Source organism: Botrytis byssoidea (assembly GCF_014898295.1).
Source record: "Botrytis byssoidea strain MUCL 94 chromosome Unknown BBYS_031, whole genome shotgun sequence".
Classification (NCBI taxonomy): Eukaryota; Fungi; Ascomycota; class Leotiomycetes; order Helotiales; family Sclerotiniaceae; genus Botrytis; species Botrytis byssoidea.
Window position 1 is genome coordinate 103380 of NW_024065872.1, and position 19450 is coordinate 122829.

The window sequence follows — 19450 nt, forward strand, 5'->3', positions numbered from 1 at the left end:
ATGCGTTGTAAGTACTTCAAATGTACGTACAAAGTTATTCTTTAAGCGCCAATGATGATTTGAGGATATCGTGGTCTCACTAAGTGCACTGGAGGGGACACGATCACAGTAACTATCTGTGAACAAAACTCAAGTCAACACACCCAAAGACAATTTCGACGAGGCAATGTGGCTTTCCTATCTTATCGAGCCTTCCAGATCATTATAAAATGTAACCATATCGTCTTCAGATTGTTCATAAAAATGCGGATCTGGCACGTTCCAACAGTTATCTGCTAAAAATGTCGGAATGGAAATGGATAGCCCTGTCTTCACGCAATCGAAAAAAACAGGCGGAAATTGAGTACCCCTAGGGAGAACTTTAATAATTCCGGTTTATCTTCAACATTGTATTATGTATATATGATTCTCACTTCTGATACGAATAAGGCTTAAATTTTAGTTGGTTTCTTCATATCTTGGTATTTAATTCGAAATTGATTTGCAATTCAATTAACGAAGTCCTTGAAAAAGGTATTGAAATTCTGCCTGTTTTTTTCCGCTTACATAGAAGAGCCTGACGGTCTAGATTCCCCTGGTTACGATGTTATTCATTGGTCCAACCCATATAAACCTGACAAAATCAAAAATCTGACTGGACACTTACTCATGCCACTAGAAAGTGTGCAACTCCACTGCTAAGGAAACCAGGTTCGTCCCCTTATACTATGTAATTTACTATCTCGGCACAGTGCTTGATACACAAAGCTTCGGAGTTGCGACTGTTACATAATTTCTGGCCCCACGATCGCGAAATTCTAGATAAGTTTAAATATCATGGAATTGCCGATTCGACTTATGCAGGGAAAATGGGTTACTATCAAAATTAGTGATTGATTCAAGTTGAAGCTTCTTTTGAAGCTTATACACGGACTCCGGAGTAATAAGAACTGCACTTTTCAAGCATGGGAAAACTGCGAACTCCATGTAATAGCTTGAACTTACCCTTATTCTCGTATAGGTGGACTTTTAAGGTTCATCCACAGCTATCTCTTGTCGATCTTGTATGTGTATGGTTTTCACATTCTCACTTACGGCTGGATCGACCCATGAATCTCATAATCTCGATCCATGAGGCCATCAAGCTTAGCTGACACATTTTGACTGATATTTGACTTGAATGAGCTTTGTCATATTCCACCGTGGAACTGAGTAGATCAATAGCTCCAGAATTAGTACATATAACACTAGTCGCTTCTGAAAATTTAAAAAAAAGCAAATCGCGTATGGTATCTGTCTCCCGACTCTTGTATAACTTCACGGCATTTGGACGAAACAATCGATTTACTAAATCACTCAAATCGTATCGTATATGAAGAACACTCACGTTTCAATAACATCTGATGATATTGATTCATTCGAAAACATAGTTCATATAGTCTTCATAACGAACTGAAGGTCTTCAGATGTAGTTGTTTCGTTTTTGATTCCGAATAATTCTTTGATTTGATGTCGAACATTGCTCAAGTTTATGCTTACCAAAAGTATGTTTCCGGTAGCGCATTCTGGAACGTCAAGATGGTCAACAACACTGCTGCTGTGGATGGGGAGGGCATCACTTCAGACTACTGGTCATGGGAGCTTTTAGTTGATCAAGGTGTTATTACACCCACAATCAATGGATCTTATTGTTAAACTCTGGGTATCTCGTGGTCGATGGACGATTGATACAACAAGTCGTCGTCTGACTTCTTTCACATGTATATATAACTTTAGGGGATGACCAATTTAATGAAAGTAATGAATATCATTTTTACACAAAAGTTTACACATTGCATATTGCAAAATTGGAAGTGATAAAATAAATTCGCGACTGATCATTCCCCCTTGATCTTCTCGGGTAATCTTAGTCTCGTCAACACGTTCCTGCCTATCTAAGACTACGGAAATACTTGCCCTAAGATGTTTTGACTCTTACATGCTGCTAAATGTGTAATTACAATTACGGCCATGAATTCGTGTTTCAAGCATCGCATACACTCAGAATAATGAACCTGCCGCCACAACAACGAAAAGAAGCTATCCACCTGAGCCACTTAATCATCCAAATAAAACTGTATATTGAAAACATGGAAATTTTATACAAGATACATCACTATCTTTCGATTATGAAAAAATCGGCCAAGGAGAACAAGTCAAGAGCTCCCAAAGTTTGATGTTCAATCTCGGATTAAAATGATAATTGTCTGATTCGATATCAAAAACTGAAAGACAGTACCTTTGGAATGTACCGTTTGTTTCTCCCGTCCAGCTGGAGCCTCCTCCTAATATTCTACAATCGAGACTTGTCCCTTTTGTCATTATCGCTATATGGTGCGTCGCTTGCCCCGCACACTATTCCGCCCTCATTCCGCACGTATTTACTTTAAATACATGTACACAGTAGATACCTAGGTATCTATAAACCAGTTCAATTGGTATACCAAGCTTGCTGACAGAATTACATACTCTGCCCTATTCCTCTAATATCAACCACGTCTCAAGCCCCTATACTATCCGAATCTCATATATAACATCCCAGAAGCTATCCTTGACAAGATGGAAGGTAAATGTCTCTGCGGCGCCATAACCGTAACAATCAATGACTCGGAACTCTTCTCACGCCCAAGAGGTCATCTATGTCATCGTCTGAATTGTAAAAAGACAGCTTCATCGGGTATGTGGAACTATCTCAACTCATGAGAAAGCGATTAACAATGAGACTAGCATTTGGGAGTAATTTGGCAATCGAGAGTGAAAAAGTAACGATTAAAGGGGCGGAAAATATGAATGTATATGAAGACTATGATACATCGAGCGGAAAATGTGTTAGGAGGCACTTTTGTAAAACATGTGGAAAGTGGGTTTACCATTTCATTTTCCAGTTCATGCCTCCTGATATTTATTCCTTAAAGTTACGTGAAATTGTTAACAAGATCCACAGTCCAATTCAATCAATCGCTGAAGCATATCCTGGTAAGACCATTTTGAAGATGGGAATCTTTGAGAAAGTCATGACGCCAGAATGGGAAAGTTTCGTGAAGGATAGACACCCATGGCTACCAGCAGTAGAAGGAGCGGTGCAATTCAAGTCGGAAAGTGGTGGAGAGAAAGTGTAGTAGTGCATGGTTGTTCTGATAATTTGAGTTTAAGATAAACCGTATATGGCTATGCTTAAAATGACAATAGGTGGAAACGGTTCATCTGCTATGAGATATCGGTAATCTTACGTTAATTTGAATGGTCATGTATTTTTTAGATAAAATTTGGTAGATGTCTCAATCGTTGACCTCAGCAGACATACCAACCAGACCCAAGGTTTCGCTTCGAGCTCCCGTGGATTTCCGTCATTTGGTCTCTTGAGCAATATACTGAGTTCCTTTCAGACGTGCGTCCAAACTATGCTTTGGTCGGAGTTCTGCCCATTCTAGAGCAGGATGTAGTGAGCAGGATGTAGTGGAATAATACTGCTCTACACCAAGCTTTTCCTTGTGAACATAAGATCTGGGACAAGTGCTGCGAAACATAATCGAGTGTACTACGAGTAGCAAGTACGATCTTTGAATATGGTCCTTGTTCAACCTCATTTTCATCTTCAACCTCATCCTCCTTTAAGTGAAGCGGGGGAAGGTGCATTCTCAGGCCCAAATCGAGCTTTGAACGATTTCCTAAGTAGGAAATCTTGCTGTAGTTGAGATATTCAAGAATCGCTTACGTTACATAAACAATAATATATTTAGCAAGTGTTAAAGATCGAGGTGTTACTTACTGTCCCAAGGGTTAAGGCATTTTCGACATCGGCGGTTCTTTGCATGAAGCCAAGGTACTGCTTTCCCAAAAACTTTTTTGAACAATTAAGATGTGACCAATCCGGTCGACCTTACTGGTAATACCTAGAAGACATGAAGTTTTACTTCGCAGCCAGATTCCACTCACTAGTTAGAAATCCCTTATTTTTCGTCGTATGATCAATCACATGACTTTCTATGTTCAATTTGAGGTGTTGTTTGGAAGGATCACAGAATGCGACTTCTTCACTTGGCGAAACCTACGATATCTCAGGGTCAGCGCATTCGACTAGCTCAGGACTAGGAATTCTTAAATAGAGCACTTCTCCTCCATTTATTTCTTCCATTCCTTTCTTTTTCTCTTCTCCATGCTGCCTATCCAACAAACTTCTTTGCCAGATTTCTCCTTTTCAAGTCCTCGTCTTCAATACAAGCATCATGTCTCGCCGATATGGTACTGACCAACGAATTGTCAGTTTGACCTTTTTTTATAACTACATTCGCCACTAACGGTTTGTCTTGTGGATATATGCTGGCCCTGGTACAACTATAAACATCACTGCCACCCCCATTCGACGTGGTCCTGTAAGCTGAAAATCCTTCAAGTTCATTTTGATTCGTTTCATACTAACAGACCATTCAGAATCGCCGTCAAAGACGCAAGGCCGCTGCCATGGCCAAGCTTGCTGCTGCTGCTGCTGCTGCTGCTGCCGAAAATGCTGTCAAACAAACAACACAAGCTGCCAATCCTCATTCCGAAGCCGTTAAACCTTCATCCAAAGTTGTCGATTCCGCTGCCAAGTCTCCCGAACCGATCACGCAACCTGCGGCCAAGGAAATCTCTGATGAAGTTGAGGAGAATGTGGGTTGAGGAGATGGAATTGACATTGATGTACAGAGCTTTGTGGGCAAGGACATAACACACTAGATGTATCTTAATTACACTTGCTGCCAATACAAATCTAAGTTCACCTTCTATAAACCCTCTTGCAGACGTCGCAATGAATGAAGAACAAAAGTAGACTTGCAAAACCAAGGAGTCTCTCACCAAGCACTTATTTCTCCTACTGATAATGCATAGTAAACATGTCAATCGTCTTTCAAAGCTCAAACACAACATCATGACATATCCCCTGGAGGTATCAAAATTATTTTATTATATCACCGCATTTCTATCTAAGCTAATGAACCCCCAAAGTCTCCGTGTTGTACAATCAATAGATAAGCCCACGCTTAACCCCAGGTCCCACCTCCACCGCTCCTACCCTGCCTCTTTTGCGCACTCAATCTCCAATCATCCTCTGCCGCAAACTTATTATGAAGAGGTTGAATCCTCTCTGCCTTCTTTCTCTTTGACAATTTCCCTGCATCCGCCACCTTGAAGAAACTTGGTGCCGCACTCACCAACCACTTAGGATCAATAGTTGTTGTGCAATGCATGTATTCTTTCGTCGTCATTACAAGGGTATGATAAATAACCCATTCGGCTTGTTTACCGAAAAGAGCTGATGAAGGATGTAAGTATACAGGCGTGCTTTCAATTAAAGTTTTGTATCCTTCCTGAGGATCCTTTCGAGCAGAATTTCGGAAGAATCCAGAGCACAGTGCTTGTCGAACTTTATCTGTGTTACGACCACAAGATACAATAGGATGCTTGTATCGTTCCATGATTTTTAGTAATTGATCGCGGACATCTTTTGCGCGTTTCATACTTCGTGCTTGAATGAAATTTTCGAAACACCATGGGCTTGCAAATTTATTCTGCTTCCAACTGTTGTAAACATTCAAAAGTGTGAGATGGTCACCATGAGGATCGTGAAATTTAGCTTTCTTCTGATCGGCCTGAGCTTGTTTTTCCTTGGGTCGATAGAAGATAGTTGGAATAGAGATCATAGCAACAATACTAAGCAATTCATCAGAGCAACCGAGGTCAACAGCTGCAATGAGAACTTTTGAAAGAGATGGTTCCATAGGGAAATCTGCCATCTTGCGACCCAAACGAGTAAGAAGTCCTTCGTCGTCCAATGCCGAAAGAGCATATAATTCTTCCAGGGCTGTCAACATGGTATTTGTTGGAGGTGGATCCATGAAGTCGAAATGAAGCAAATCATTAATGCCCATAGCCTTCAACATCAAAATAGTCGTGGATAAGTTTTGTCTCTGGATTTCCGGTATACTAGTAGGTAACATCTCAGATTGGAAAGCTGCTTCTGTGTAAAGACGGAAACATTTTCCTGGGCCTGTTCTTCCAGCACGTCCTGCACGCTGTTTGGCCTGTGCTTGAGAAATTGGGGTAACTATCAACGAGTCCATACCGAGTTTTGGATCGTAAGCATTCTGCTTGACAAATCCAGGATCAATAACGTAATAAATATGATCGATAGTAATAGAAGTTTCGGCGATATTGGTAGCAATCACCACCTTTCGAGCTCCAGGAGGTGCGGGGTCAAAGATCTTACTCTGCAACTCTGTAGGAAGTGAGGCATAGACAGGAAGAATAATTAACTCCGGAACACTAGGTCCAAGTGCTTTCATACGCTCGTAAAGAATTTCACAAGACGTGTCAATTTCCTCACTACCAGTTAAGAAGAGTAAAATATCTCCAGGAGGTTCTGTCAAATGAATTTGCATAACCGTAACCAGAGCAGCATCAAGATAATCAGATTCAGGCTCCCTGGAGTACATGACCTCTACAGGGAAAGTTCGACCAGGAATAGAGAAAATAGGACACTCATTGAAGTATGACGAAAATTTGTCAGCATCAAGAGTCGCAGATGTAATGATGATTTTTAGATCTGGTCGACGTTTGATAGTTTTCTTCAGCAATGCAAAGAGAACATCTGTAGAGATGGTACGTTCGTGAGCTTCGTCCAGCATGATGACTGAATATCGTTTTAAATCAGGATCCATCAATACTTCTCTCTGTAACATTCCGTCTGTCATGTACTTGATCTTCGTGGCTGGACTAGTACAATCTTCGAATCGAATAGTATATCCAACCTCTTGACCGAGCTCACAACCAACTTCTTCCGAGACACGCTTTGCAACAGACATTGCAGCAACACGACGTGGTTGGGTACAACCAATTATGCCATTGTTAGCAAAGCCAGCCTCTGCTAAATATTGGGTTAATTGAGTCGTCTTTCCTGAACCAGTATCACCAACGACGATCAGAAGTTGATTTTCATGAACAGCCTTGATTAACTCGGAGCGGAACCTGAACACTGGGAGTGACTCTCTTTGATCTTTGATGGACATATCCGTACGGCGACCTAGAGGTTCATTCTTATTCTGAGTAGCCTTCTTCCAAGCAGGTACGACTTCACTACTGGGTGCTTGTTGTTTTGCAGTTCTAAGATCACTAGCAAACTGTCTTTGATCTGGATTCGCCATCGGATCATTCCATTGGGCGGAAAGATCAACCTTCGCTCCATCTTCCGTAGCTTTATCTTGAGCTTCTTGTTGTTTCAATTCCCTACGGTCTTTAGCTAGAGTCGTACCTGCCATAGCAGCGCGATTAAGTGAGCCATCAGGAGCTTTTACGACTCTGATTGGAGACAACTCCAAAGACTGTTTCGTTTGTCCGGTCAAGAAAGGAGGCTCTTCTTCTCGAATCTCAATATCAACATCTTCTTCGAGCTCCATTTCACCCTCACCATTCAGTGTCGCATTATAGTCTTCGTCTAGATCTGGGTAATCCGATGCTTTTACCACACCGGATGCGATCAGTTGTCGAATCTCCCATCTTTCGGGAGATGTCATTCTCTTCTTGTTCTTCCTCGAATTTCGCGACATTTGTCCTTCGAATACCGGCACAGGCTCATCAATTAAACCATACTCGTTCTTGCTACCAAGAGGAGCACTGTTAGCCCCAGAATGAAATTTCTCTTGGGGAGCCAAATCCATCCCAGTTTCTTGGTCAACCTCCTTCATTGAAAGTCCGATTCTGTTGCCCTCTACTTTAATGACTTTGACTTTGACAGGTTGGTTTCGCGAAACAAGATCCGATGGGTGATTTACTCGTTGCCCTTCCACTAATGCCGAAACATGCACAAGTCCATCAACCTTACCCTTCACACCGTGTATATTAACAAAAGCACCGAAATCCTTGACACTAGTGACATGGCCGTCATAAATTTTCTGTAAAATAACTTCATCATCAATTTCGGGAGAACGTGGTCGTTTGTAATCATTGTCTTCTCTTTTCCTCCGGCTACTTTTATGACTCTTTCGCGTCCTCCCAAATTCGTCTTCTTCGTATTCGTGCTTTCGAGGCCTCCTTGGTTCATCTCCGGACCGTGATCTAGATCTATGCCTATCTCTGCGACTTCGTCCTCTGTCATAATCTTGATCTGGACTCCTACTTCGTTTTCTGTTTTCTCTTTCAAGCTTCACCGGTTGCGCCTTGGGTGCTAAACCTTCTAGTAAGGCAAGTGTATCATCAACAGGTTGCGCCTTGGGTGCCAGACCTTCCAATAATGCAAGGGTATCGTCAATTGCATCAGTTCCATTCATTGGGTGGTCTTTCGAGTATTCGTCTTCGTCTTGCCATGCCGGTTTCTTGTCGGGTAATGCCAGACCTTTAAAGACCTTCGTTTTCTCTTCAACTTTGAGGTTTCCATTTTCAGCTGATGCGCCATTTCTACCTTTGCTACCTTTGAACTTCGGATGCATCGTCGAAACCAGGCGATCCACACTCTCGACTAAACTTTGAGGAAAGTCTCCGCCAATTGCTTCGAGCTTCTTCTGGAATTCTTCGAGAGAACTGCATTCTGTACGTTGCGCAATAACGAATTCGGCGAGGGTTTTATCACTTATTCCAAGATGATTATGCAGTTCAGAGGCCACTCTCTGGACCAAAGAAAGGATTTCGAGAGATTCGAGGTCGTCCATTTCGAAGATGGCAAAGTAGGTATTGCTGCTTGTCGATAAACTTTTGAGGTTCAACAATCAATAAGACGCCGAGGCGCGCTTAAACTTATCTCGCTAGTGTAACAAGCGCCAAACCTCAACTTTTACCCCTGTCAATTAATATGTATGATGTAACAAATCGAGCGTGCCTTGAGGGGACTTTTTTTATGGATATTCATGAGTATAAAAAGTATAAAGTATTTGTGTTACAGAAAGGTTTTTAAGTCATCTATGAGCCGTAATCGAGATGTAAAGGTAACACAAAGTGCGTGGACCGAAAAGAATAGCTTTTTATAAAGTCATATTTTTACCTCGATTCTTGGAAGTTCCAAGAGGCGAACTCGAATTGGAAGCATGGAGTAGCATCCGTCTAGGGAAAAAAGTATTTGAGACGACTAGGTAGTGCCTATTCATTAATACTTGAAATTAAAGGGCGAAGTTCAAGAATATCTATATTTTCATGAATCAAATTACGAGCACGTCCGAAATTCAAGTTGACAGTACGACCTTCAAAGAGAATAATTTTGTACCACAGCTAGCATAATCTTAACTCTAGCTTGATCGTCCGGCAGCAAAAAAATGATCCCTTCACACCAGCAAGAATGGATGAGAAAGTCTTGTTCGAAGACTTTATGTCAGAGGCTTCAGTTGACGCTTGATCGCAATACATGCCAATTCCTACTAGTATTGATGGGATCTCGCCAGAAAGGTCAAATCAGTTCGTGCCCTACGTTCACCTATCAGCTGCCCTGTCTGGCTGTTTTACCCATGACATTTTTTCAACGGCTTTCGATGAGTTCTAGCAATTTCTTTCATCCGAGCCCGGGACTTGTATATGAACTCAGAATTACTATTGTACGTACACGAATGATTATGCCCGAAGTATGCTCCTCTACCAACTTGCAAGAATAACACTTTGATCTTTACTGCCTTCGCTGGTTGTTCATTGATTTGCCACAAACCTGTCAATACCACCAGTTCTCTTTTCCTTCATCTCGCCAATATATAAAAACTTGACGATGAATTGTGGCCACACTTTCACAGCCAGCCCACACCATTTCTCACTGCCCATGACTCCCTTCCAGCATGGATTTCAATAGTGGTTATTTTTGAGTTCGAACGGCTGTACCTCTTTGGGAACCGGGGTAAGCAATGAAAACAACATCCAATGGTCAAGGTGAGACGAATGTCCCGGAAAGTGATGTGATGGAAGAAATCTTAGGATTTGTGAGCGAGAGATTGAATGCGGGGTTGACGAATATGTTACCTTTCAAGAACACCCTCTCCGTGAACGATATCGTCTATAATTTTTGAAAATTAGAAAGATCTTTCCATGTCATTAACGTGTCAATTGTAAATAACAGATGGGAATCGACCTTTCTTCGACTATCCGGTACAGTTTGAGGATGATCATGTGTTCTTGCTGCTATATGTCAATACTCAGGATAATATTCAAAACTTGGAAGGTGCAACAAATGCGGCTAATGTTTGGATAATCTACCTACCTCATTCCAGACACTATAGAAACGACGGCCATACCTTCCTCAAGTTACATCATACTCATAATAATAATTCCGATACACCAAGCTGAAAACGCCGAACGCATAAATATTAAATATGTTTGCACAATCTACCAGTCAATGTTCACCCTTTCGAACCATCGGAACCAATTCCCATCCATCAAGCCTGCAATTTCATTTCTTCTGCTCGACTTTCATATTCGGCCACAAAAGATCCTACCATAATTTCATTACCAATTGTTGTAGTTTCCAAACTTGACTTAATCATGACAATGAAAGTACAGCAAATTCAGCATTGACTTGAACCGTAGGAAACGTGATTTGCATTATTGAAAATGGTATTTATGAAAATTTGCGATGTGCAACATACCACTTTCTGATATCACTAGCGCTCATTAACGTTCTTCGCTTTTTGGCTTCATTTATTGACCTGAGGTTTCTATCATTTGCCGTTAAGGACGAGTATCTTCTTTCTTGCTGATCTGTTCGGGATGATTTTAGATTAGAATCCTAGTTTTGCTTATGGTTAATCAACCTATAGGATTTGTGATTGCCAGATTGCTTGGGAGTGACGGTATATGAATTTGAAGAAGTCACTTTTCAAGGTGCGACGTGCAACAAAACTAATTCAATGTAGCTGGCGTTCTTTTTACCTTTTCAGTGAAAACCTTATTCCACATCTGTCAAACCGCAATGTTTCACTCTGGGCATAAATTGTGAAGACCATACTCAATATGGCGGTTTGGTTGATACAGAATCATGTAATTTGGCTTTTGCTCATACCGTAGATTTGATTGTCAAGAGGACTGAACGTCTGTAGAATATTCTATATGGATTCGAAAATCAGATTTCATTTAATGTGCGATATGCAACAAGACAGACATTTCATCGCTCGAGGAAACTCTATTTCCATTTGAAGGGCAAATCATGTTTTGTCTTTCAAAATCTGTTACACATGAAACGAGTATTCCATACCTGTAGGTTTTATGTTGTAAATATATTTTGCGTTTTTCATTGACGAGTATATCGTTTGGCTTTGCAAATAATTTTTGCGATTCTGAAGTTGGCGGTCGAAAGGGGGCCTACCTTGGGACATGCGATATGCAACAAAACTTATTGCCATGAAGGAGTTAGAGCTTCGTTAAACTTCTTTCCAGGCTGTCTTTGGCGGCGGCAAATTAATATCTTCTAGGGAGTGCAAAGTGAGAAGAACCATGTTGACCAGATGAGAAGGTGGTCTTGAATCACTTCTCTCTTGAACACTTCCTAGTAGTAGGAGAAGGGAAGAAGGTTATGTATGAGTAGAGAAGAAGTTATCGAAGAATGCAATATACCGAGGAATGATATCTGTGGCAAAGAACTGCGGGATAACGCGCGATATCCAGGACATCAAGCTCTAGAAACAGTAGAACTGAACGGAAGTCCTGGCTACCAACTTTACGCCACTCATGTACTTGCAACTAGGTGTGCGCCTTGGCCAATCTGATGTTTTTTGTCGTCGCCGTTTAGAGGGAGCGTAGGAGAGGCCAATGCTTTCATCATTTTCGCTAAACGAATAAGAATTCAATCATAAATGCATCTCCAATTCAAGCAGCTAAACATGTCTGCCTCGCTCATCCGGATATTTACAGTCTCCTGCCCCCCTGCCCAAATTTTCTCATTTATTCTGCCCATGCCCATGCATCCTCTACTTTGTCCTGATATGCTTCAACTTCTTATCACTCCATAAGAAATTGTTTGCATATGCCTTTGGCGCAACCTTCCTAACATTTGGCTCTTGAACGAAATACTCATAACCCTGCTTCTCTGCAAACCTAATAGCGTCCTCTTTGGTTTTGAAATTGACATGTGTGCCTTGCATGAAATCGGCCGATGATTGCCAACCCATAAGAGGATTTTCCCAGCGGTGGCCCTTGGACAAAATGTCCCAATCCATACGCCAGTGGTGACCATGCCAATCGCCGGATTGTGTGGCGGTTTTAGCAGGTCGATAGATGCTAGATAAGTTTGTATCAGTTATTTACTCGGGAATTTGGACATTGGTGTGATCGTCATGTAAGGCTTGATGTTGATGGCGAACATACCGAACTGTTCGAGCTTGCAACTCAATAGGAGCACCAGATAAGACTGCAGCTGGCAGAACATCTCCCTCTTCGCTACCATTCATAACACGCTTTGGAATTGGCGTGAACAATCTGCCAGTATACCATCAGTAACTGTCCTTCCTTCCAGTACACGGTTTACCGTTGCATTCTCCATGGAAGACTCACGAAGCAGCTTGGTCAACCTCCACTCCGTAGTCTGGTTGGTTATGCTTAACCAGTGTATCCTTTGATTGTGGGTGGTTGATCAGCGATGATTCTCCTTCTTTACGTTTAGGGTTTGGCATGTTCGTAGGTGTGAGAGGAACACCAGATTCGCATCTCACTCCATTTGGTATGGAGCGCAGCCCAGTGGGAGCTGTTGCGCGCAGTAATCGCCCTGCGATTGAAGGACGAAGAAGTGACATATTGTGTATAGTAAGTCGCAATTGAGGGGAAGATTATTGGATGTTTGATTTCGAGGTTCCTTGAGGCTCCGGGATGTGCTTACATAAGCGCACTAGTGGAGGCTTTCGGAACGAGATTTGAGGGAAGGTTGAAGACAACATCAATTCACCGTTCCTAGATTTCATCACGACGTCAGAAAAGGTACGTTTTATTGCAGAGCATATAATTAATGGCATTGCTTATTGCGCAAAGATCAATTGGGCTGATTTTTTGTGGTAGTCTCCAAGATGAGTTTCGTTACACGCAGAGCTCTTTCCACCCTCATCCCCCCCAAGGTATGTCCTCTAGACCCCTCCACACTTCTCACTGATGAGCCGAACTAACTCGAGACTAGGTTGCCTCTCCATCTGTAAGTTAGATTTCTCCGCTGCCGTTTTTGTTCCCTATCTTTTGGGCTTTCCATCGACCACCACAACCCCCGAAATATTAGCCGCATAAATATCATGTCTAACGATGGACCAGGGACTCGGAGCTGCTAAAGATGCTGCCCGTATGCAACGTGTAGTTAGCTTCTACGAGAAACTTCCCCGTGGACCAGCACCAGAGGTTAAGGCCAAGGGATTGTTGGGTAGATACCAAGCCAAGTACTTTGGAAAGAATCCTTCTGCCACACCTATCATTCACGCCTTGATCTTTTTGGTTGGTATTGGTTATGCTCAAAACTACTACTTCCACTTGCGTAAGCCTTTACATCTTTGAATCTTTGTGAATTACTAGACAACTAACAATACGGGGCAGGTCACCACAAGAACAATGCTCACTAGATGGTTGATTAAGGAGAGAAGGTCGATGGAGAACATACGCGGGCATTGTGTTACTTGGGTGTAAATAAGGAAAGGATTAGATGAATACCAGACAAGCCGTTAGTTGGATCTCATGCGTTATGGTCATTATAATGGGTGTGACGCAATTTGTGCCCTCAAATAACCCTAGCAATGATTACCCTGGCTCGAGCCCGTGTGGTGGTGGAAGTCCATTCCAACTCGACAAGCCTACACTTAAATAGCACAATTACATAGGCAAGGCGATGGCTACCACACGTGCCCAATTCAGAACCTCTTGAGATTCATTAGGTACATATTTGCATTCCTTACGTCGAAGCTTTTTACGGATAACAGGCAATAATCCCGCCAGAAGATGTTAGACTGCACCTTCATTCCATATCATTGCCTTTACTATCACAGCTATACCCATGAACAGTCTTCAATGTACTAAAATTTGAAGGAACTGTGCCCTGGGAAGAAATGAGCTCAAAACCATTTAAAATCTCATTACCACATCACGAAAATTGACTGGCCCATCGCTTTTCGCAATGTAACAGTCGCATGTGTCACCCCGAGTTTGTCCTACCTTTATGTTTTGGGTTATCTCATGGATAAAGCAGCCGATGTAGCTGTGACTCCAAAACCGTAAGATAACCTTATTGGAGTTGTGAATACAGAGAACCTTACCACCTGACTTTCGTTCGATATCAAAACAATGAGGTGAGTATATTTCATTCGAAGTACCTCTGTGTGTTGTTTTATATTGCATTGATTCGAATTGGAATTTTATAGAAATTTATCATAACAAAGATAAAGAAGTGATATATGACTGATTCACAACATATCATTATCAAGGGTGCACACACACACTGACCTTTTTTTTGTACATATTAAAATTCACTTCAGCCTCGAGGAGATTCAAACACTAACGCTTAGCATTATCACGCTACTGCCTAAATAGGTTAGAATTATATTTTGAATGGCCCGTACCTTAAACTTCGACATGATACATAATAGTGTCCGTATCGTATGAAAGTCTCCCGCAAGAAGATAAATCAGCTTCCCTATTTCCTCCCATTGACTCCTTCTACTTCTCCGGATTTCAGTTACCCAAGATATAAGATATTGCGACCGCCTTTATTGAGGATATCCTACCTAATTTGTCGCAAGCCAACCTCACATTTACGAAAGCGAATTCCCCCCACCATATTCACATCTTCAAGGTTTAGAAAGCTTGTACATTCACGGAATACGATCGGGTCAACGTATGCGCAGTTACTTTGATACCAAATAAACATTTTGAAGACGTATGATGGCAACTGAAGCCACTCCTCAGAACTTCGCGACGTCATCTAAAACTTCTGATCATGAGCTAGTTAGTCTAAATATTGAACGATCCCTTGAAGTTAATCGAAAAATGCTGACATGCGCCTAGAACACTACTGAAACTAAGAGTCAAGATGTCCCCTCCGACAAATTTCTCTCTGTAGATGGAGCGACTGCGGATAAAGATGAAAGTAAACAGGATTCAGATTCTCTCGAAGTCACCAACAATAACTCGGCGGAGGTCAGTGTTAATGGAGGATCGGATACTGAAGCTACAAAAGCGGAAACCTCGAAAATTGGTGATGACAAAGGTAGTCATATTCGAACAACCTCGACCCTTAAGAAACCAGTTCCATCTTTCAAGGCAGTTTCAGTAAACAAGACATTTTTGGCATCGAAAGCTTCCACGGCTGCAGTCCCATCGAAGGCTGGAGATAAAGGTCCTGCAGTTTCTAGTACTGCGCCAACAACTCTGACAGCTTCAACCTCAACTACACCAAAACCTAGATTGGTCGCGAAATCAGGCAGTGGCCTCCGTGATTCAACTCCACGAGCTTCAACTACCGCAAATGGTGGGAAAGCTGGTGGTGCTCCGGATGCGAGTGCCGTGTGGAACAAAAATAGACGTATGTTACACAATATGTTGAAAGGGGGAATATTCTAACATATGATAGCTGCTGCCCCACCAGAGCCAAAGCGATTTACGGATGAAGAACTCAAGCAACGTTATGGTATTCATTTAGCGACTAGATTACAATCCGACGACCCTGGTAAGCAGGCAAACTGGGCAGATATCGACGACGACGATGATGATTGGGCACCTGAATCAATTGAATGGACGGATGGCACGAAAATTACTCTACCGCACGCAGATGATGCACCCCCTCCACCTCCCGAGCCGGCACCAGAGCCTACGCCAGTCGTAAAGGAAATTAAAAAAACCGAACCCCCACCAAAACCATCAAAATCACCAGCACCTCAGGCGATCGTTGCTCCTGCTCCTCGACTTGGGTCCGGAAAAGCTGGATTGGTGCTCAAAGGTGCTCCTGAAAAACCTACTCTCGTTGCAAAACCACCTGGACCTCCAACACCTGTCAAATCTCCATGGGCTCAACTTCCTCCAGTCGAAAAAGTGGCCCCTGTCGCAATTGACGTTCCCCAACAATCTCAGCAAAACAGATTCAACCAACGCGATCCTCATGGATTTTCTGGTATGCCACAACCACCTGCGAAGGAAATTGCGGCCGATGATTTCAGCCGAACATGGAGAGAAAGCAACGCACATGCTAATCGGGAGCTCTATAATTCGCAATCTGGTCGGTATGAACCTGTTAATGAGGGTCGACGTGGAGTTTCTAGGTCCGATGGACAATCTCGTGGTCCTGCAGTGCTTCAAAGACCATCGCATCAAGATGGACCCGCAGAGCCATCTGCTGCTTTTCAAACTCATCACACGAGCGCGCAACAAGGCAATTATGGACGCCGTCGCACTTCTTCTAATGTTAGTGGGGGAAGTGGAAATTTTGCTAGGCGTATGAGCCGCGGTCATGATATGCCACCACCTCACGAAATGTTAAACGCACGCAGAGGCTCATTGGCAGCTGTAAGTGATGCGCCGTCTTCGCCAAGAAATTTCTCCCCGTCTGGTCAAAATTATCCAAACCAGCAACATCAGCAACGAGGTTATCAAAACCAAAGTCAACCATGGCAATCTCGCGCATCACCAGCTGTAAGTCATGCATCTCCTCATTCTACTTATGGACAACTTGCTTCAGGTTCGGGTGATATGCACATGCATGGTCAAGGTCCACCACAGGGCCCACCAGTGGGCGCCGCACGTGACGATAATGCTTTGGAAGAACAAAAGATTATCATGAGACGAACTCGTGAACTTGCGATCAAGAGAAGACAAGAGGCTGAAGCCAAAGAGGAGGCTGAGAGAAAGGAGCGTATTCGAATCAAGCTTGAAGCGATGGGCCCACCTCCAGAGAAGAAAAAGGTTAAGGACGAACCGGTCAAGGAGGAAAGCGTTCCTACCTCAATTCAAGCCCGCGAAGGAAAAACACCTGTTCTGACAAAATCGACGGAAACGGATACCTCTAATGATGTTCACGTGCCTAAATCGGAAATCACAAATGAAAATGATGATGCGAGTCACATTGAAGGAAATTCTACAGGCTCCGAATCGCGATCAAATGGTGTCTTCCAGCCAAGTGCTTCGGCGCCTACGCAACAAACTATGCCCGATAACCGAAATTCACAATCATGGCAGAGAAATTCAGCTTCAAATTACCCGGCTGATAGATTCACTTCATGGTCAGCTGCGCCCCCACCACCACAAAATTCATCTTCGCGGATTTGGGGACCTCCCACAAATGAAAAAACAATTGGAAACGGTACTTTTAATCCAGAATTGAATAGGCTTCCTGAGATGTCTCGCCCATCACTCTCAGATATGCCTCATTCAACTGCTCATCCAGGACCAATTGGACCACCTGGCGCAAACCGTGGCAATGGGTCTTATCAGGCAAATCGTGGTCAAAACCAATACAACTCCCGACCACCTCCAATCGGACCTCCATCAGCGAACAGAGTACCTCAGCCACCAAGATCATACGAGGATGAACAACGAAAAGCTATGGCTAGACAAGTTTGGGGTGGTGTACCTGATAGAATATCACAAGAGGATTCAATTCTTCATCAACAGAATCAGGAGGAAATGGAGCGCAAACGTGAATTAGAAGCAGCCGGTATTGTAGAGGAGCTTCCTCAGCCTGTCTACGAAGACACCTGGAAGCAAGTTACTTTAAATGAAGATGGCACAAGAAGTAAGACGAAGAAGGTTTCGACTTGTTTAGTTGATGGAAGACCGTCGAATCCTTCAGTTTTGACGGAAAATGCTTCTCACGGCAATGCTCGACCCGATTTATCTCGAACACAGTACAACAACAATGCATGGCCGGGTCAAGAGACTAGCGCATCAGCACATCGAGAGTCGAAGTTCTTCCCGAGCCACAATCGCGATGTTCGCCTTGAAGAGATGAATGGCCATGGTTTTGAACGATCATCATCGCCATCTCCACCTCCACCTACCATGGCTGGTCACCCGGCTTATGATAGCGACTTTGCACGTCCACATGTTGCTCTACCACCTCCATTACCTGTGGTTAGATTGCCACCTCCGACCATCGTTGCACCAATTGCTCCTCCCCGCCCAACCTCTTTTGCAGCCGCAGCCGCAGCCCCTGCAGTTCCTGCCATCAGTCAAATTCCTGGTATGGTAGCCCGTCAAGGACTCGCGCGGGCTGGGTCAACTTCTTACGACATTCGCAGAGGTGCACCTTCATCCACCCAAACAGGAGAATGGAAGGAAAAAATTGATCAATTGTTCGGCAAGAAGTCTCCACCAAGAACTCACGCTCTTGCTGTCGATTCTTCTAGCAGACGCGCATTCGATCATTCATTAGAGTCACAAACTTCTACCACCACTGTGGTTTCCCTTCCTGGCTCCGTCAACGATAATTTGATTGGCGAACAAGAATCACTCGACACAAAACCGGCTGCGGAGGAATGCTTTGAGGAACAAGAGATGGGCTCGTTACCTGTTATTAGAATGCCACAAACTACGCCACCAAACGCCTTTCAACTTGCTCCCCCTCCAAGAAATATTCCTCGAAAGTTCCTCATGTCTGATACAACATCCGCAGAATCAATGCAATTTCCTCTGGAGATCAGCAACAATGTCGGTTCTCTTGTAATTTTGCTACCCGGTCAGGAAAAATCTAAATCGGTTCAACTACAACTACCTCGAACTAGAAGCAACCCGCGACGTGGACGCGGCGGATCAAGACAAACTTCGTCAACTCATCCAAGAGGTAGCCGTAGTGGAAGAGATAGCAACAATGGCTCTTCCTCCACCCCTCGTGAAACCCAACCTTCAAATACAAACAACACTTCTGGGCGTGGCCGTGGTGGAAGAGGATTTGGGAATAATAGTAGCTGGAACCGCCATGCTGCCACACCAGTTCACACTTGAATGTCAGAATAGTTCAAGAAGACACAATAATGGTCATCATATTCTTTTACGAATATCGAACCTTTAACGTGTATCTATAAGAGCAACCTTTTTCTTTCTACATAACACCACTTTTTCCTTCAAGATATCTACACTTGTAACTTCGAAACCCTCATAAGTGGGTTATTGTCTCGTCAGCGATCATTAAGCAATTTGGGTTGCAATATGGATCGCAATGTACATTTGCACGCAGTCATGACTTGCTTCTTACTGTTTTTCGAGAGGCATAGGCATAGGTTTAGATGACATGAAGGTCATTATTTACGACGATATGAGGGGTAACAAAAAGGGATCATCTGGACATTGAAATATTCATGAGGATTCCTAAGATACTCTCAATCATAAGTACTTCATTGCAATATGTTTTGCTCTATGGCTGTACATTCGGGATGACAGCAATGCCAAATGGAAATGGCTTCTTAACACAATTTTCAGATGAATAAAATATTTAAAATCATGAAAACACATACAAAATTTTGATGAATATGATGTGAATTCT

General features: G+C 43.0%; 6 protein-coding genes across 6 annotated transcripts; 4 read left to right on the top strand and 2 right to left on the bottom strand.

Moving 5' to 3' along the window:
• Positions 1 to 2577: 2577 nt before the first annotated feature.
• Positions 2578 to 3137, top strand: EAE97_010836 (uncharacterized protein; the record flags this gene model as incomplete). The annotated part of the gene is made up of 2 exons (XM_038881351.1): positions 2578 to 2695; positions 2746 to 3137. The coding sequence occupies 2 exons, from the start codon at positions 2578 to 2580 to the stop codon at positions 3135 to 3137; spliced, it is 510 nt and encodes a 169-aa protein (XP_038727741.1).
• A 1107-nt stretch (positions 3138 to 4244) lies between these two features.
• EAE97_010837 (uncharacterized protein) lies at positions 4245 to 4677 on the top strand (the record flags this gene model as incomplete). Its single annotated transcript, XM_038881352.1, has 2 exons — positions 4245 to 4277; positions 4450 to 4677. The coding sequence occupies 2 exons, from the start codon at positions 4245 to 4247 to the stop codon at positions 4675 to 4677; spliced, it is 261 nt and encodes an 86-aa protein (XP_038727742.1).
• Positions 4678 to 5039: 362 nt separating this feature from the next.
• Positions 5040 to 8699, bottom strand: EAE97_010838 (uncharacterized protein; the record flags this gene model as incomplete). The annotated part of the gene is made up of 1 exon (XM_038881353.1): positions 5040 to 8699. One exon carries the CDS (start codon positions 8697 to 8699, stop codon positions 5040 to 5042), a length of 3660 nt encoding a protein of 1219 aa, XP_038727743.1.
• Positions 8700 to 11924: 3225 nt separating this feature from the next.
• EAE97_010839 (uncharacterized protein) lies at positions 11925 to 12746 on the bottom strand (the record flags this gene model as incomplete). The annotated part of the gene is made up of 3 exons (XM_038881354.1): positions 11925 to 12234; positions 12322 to 12432; positions 12508 to 12746. The coding sequence occupies 3 exons, from the start codon at positions 12744 to 12746 to the stop codon at positions 11925 to 11927; spliced, it is 660 nt and encodes a 219-aa protein (XP_038727744.1).
• Positions 12747 to 13013: 267 nt separating this feature from the next.
• EAE97_010840 (uncharacterized protein) lies at positions 13014 to 13550 on the top strand (the record flags this gene model as incomplete). Its single annotated transcript, XM_038881355.1, has 4 exons — positions 13014 to 13061; positions 13121 to 13135; positions 13249 to 13465; positions 13525 to 13550. The coding sequence occupies 4 exons, from the start codon at positions 13014 to 13016 to the stop codon at positions 13548 to 13550; spliced, it is 306 nt and encodes a 101-aa protein (XP_038727745.1).
• A 1050-nt stretch (positions 13551 to 14600) lies between these two features.
• Positions 14601 to 18912, top strand: EAE97_010841 (uncharacterized protein; the record flags this gene model as incomplete). The annotated part of the gene is made up of 3 exons (XM_038881356.1): positions 14601 to 14925; positions 14986 to 15502; positions 15551 to 18912. Exons 1-3 carry the CDS (start codon positions 14860 to 14862, stop codon positions 18910 to 18912), a joined length of 3945 nt encoding a protein of 1314 aa, XP_038727746.1. The 5' UTR covers positions 14601 to 14859.
• Between the last annotated feature and the right edge of the window lie 538 nt (positions 18913 to 19450).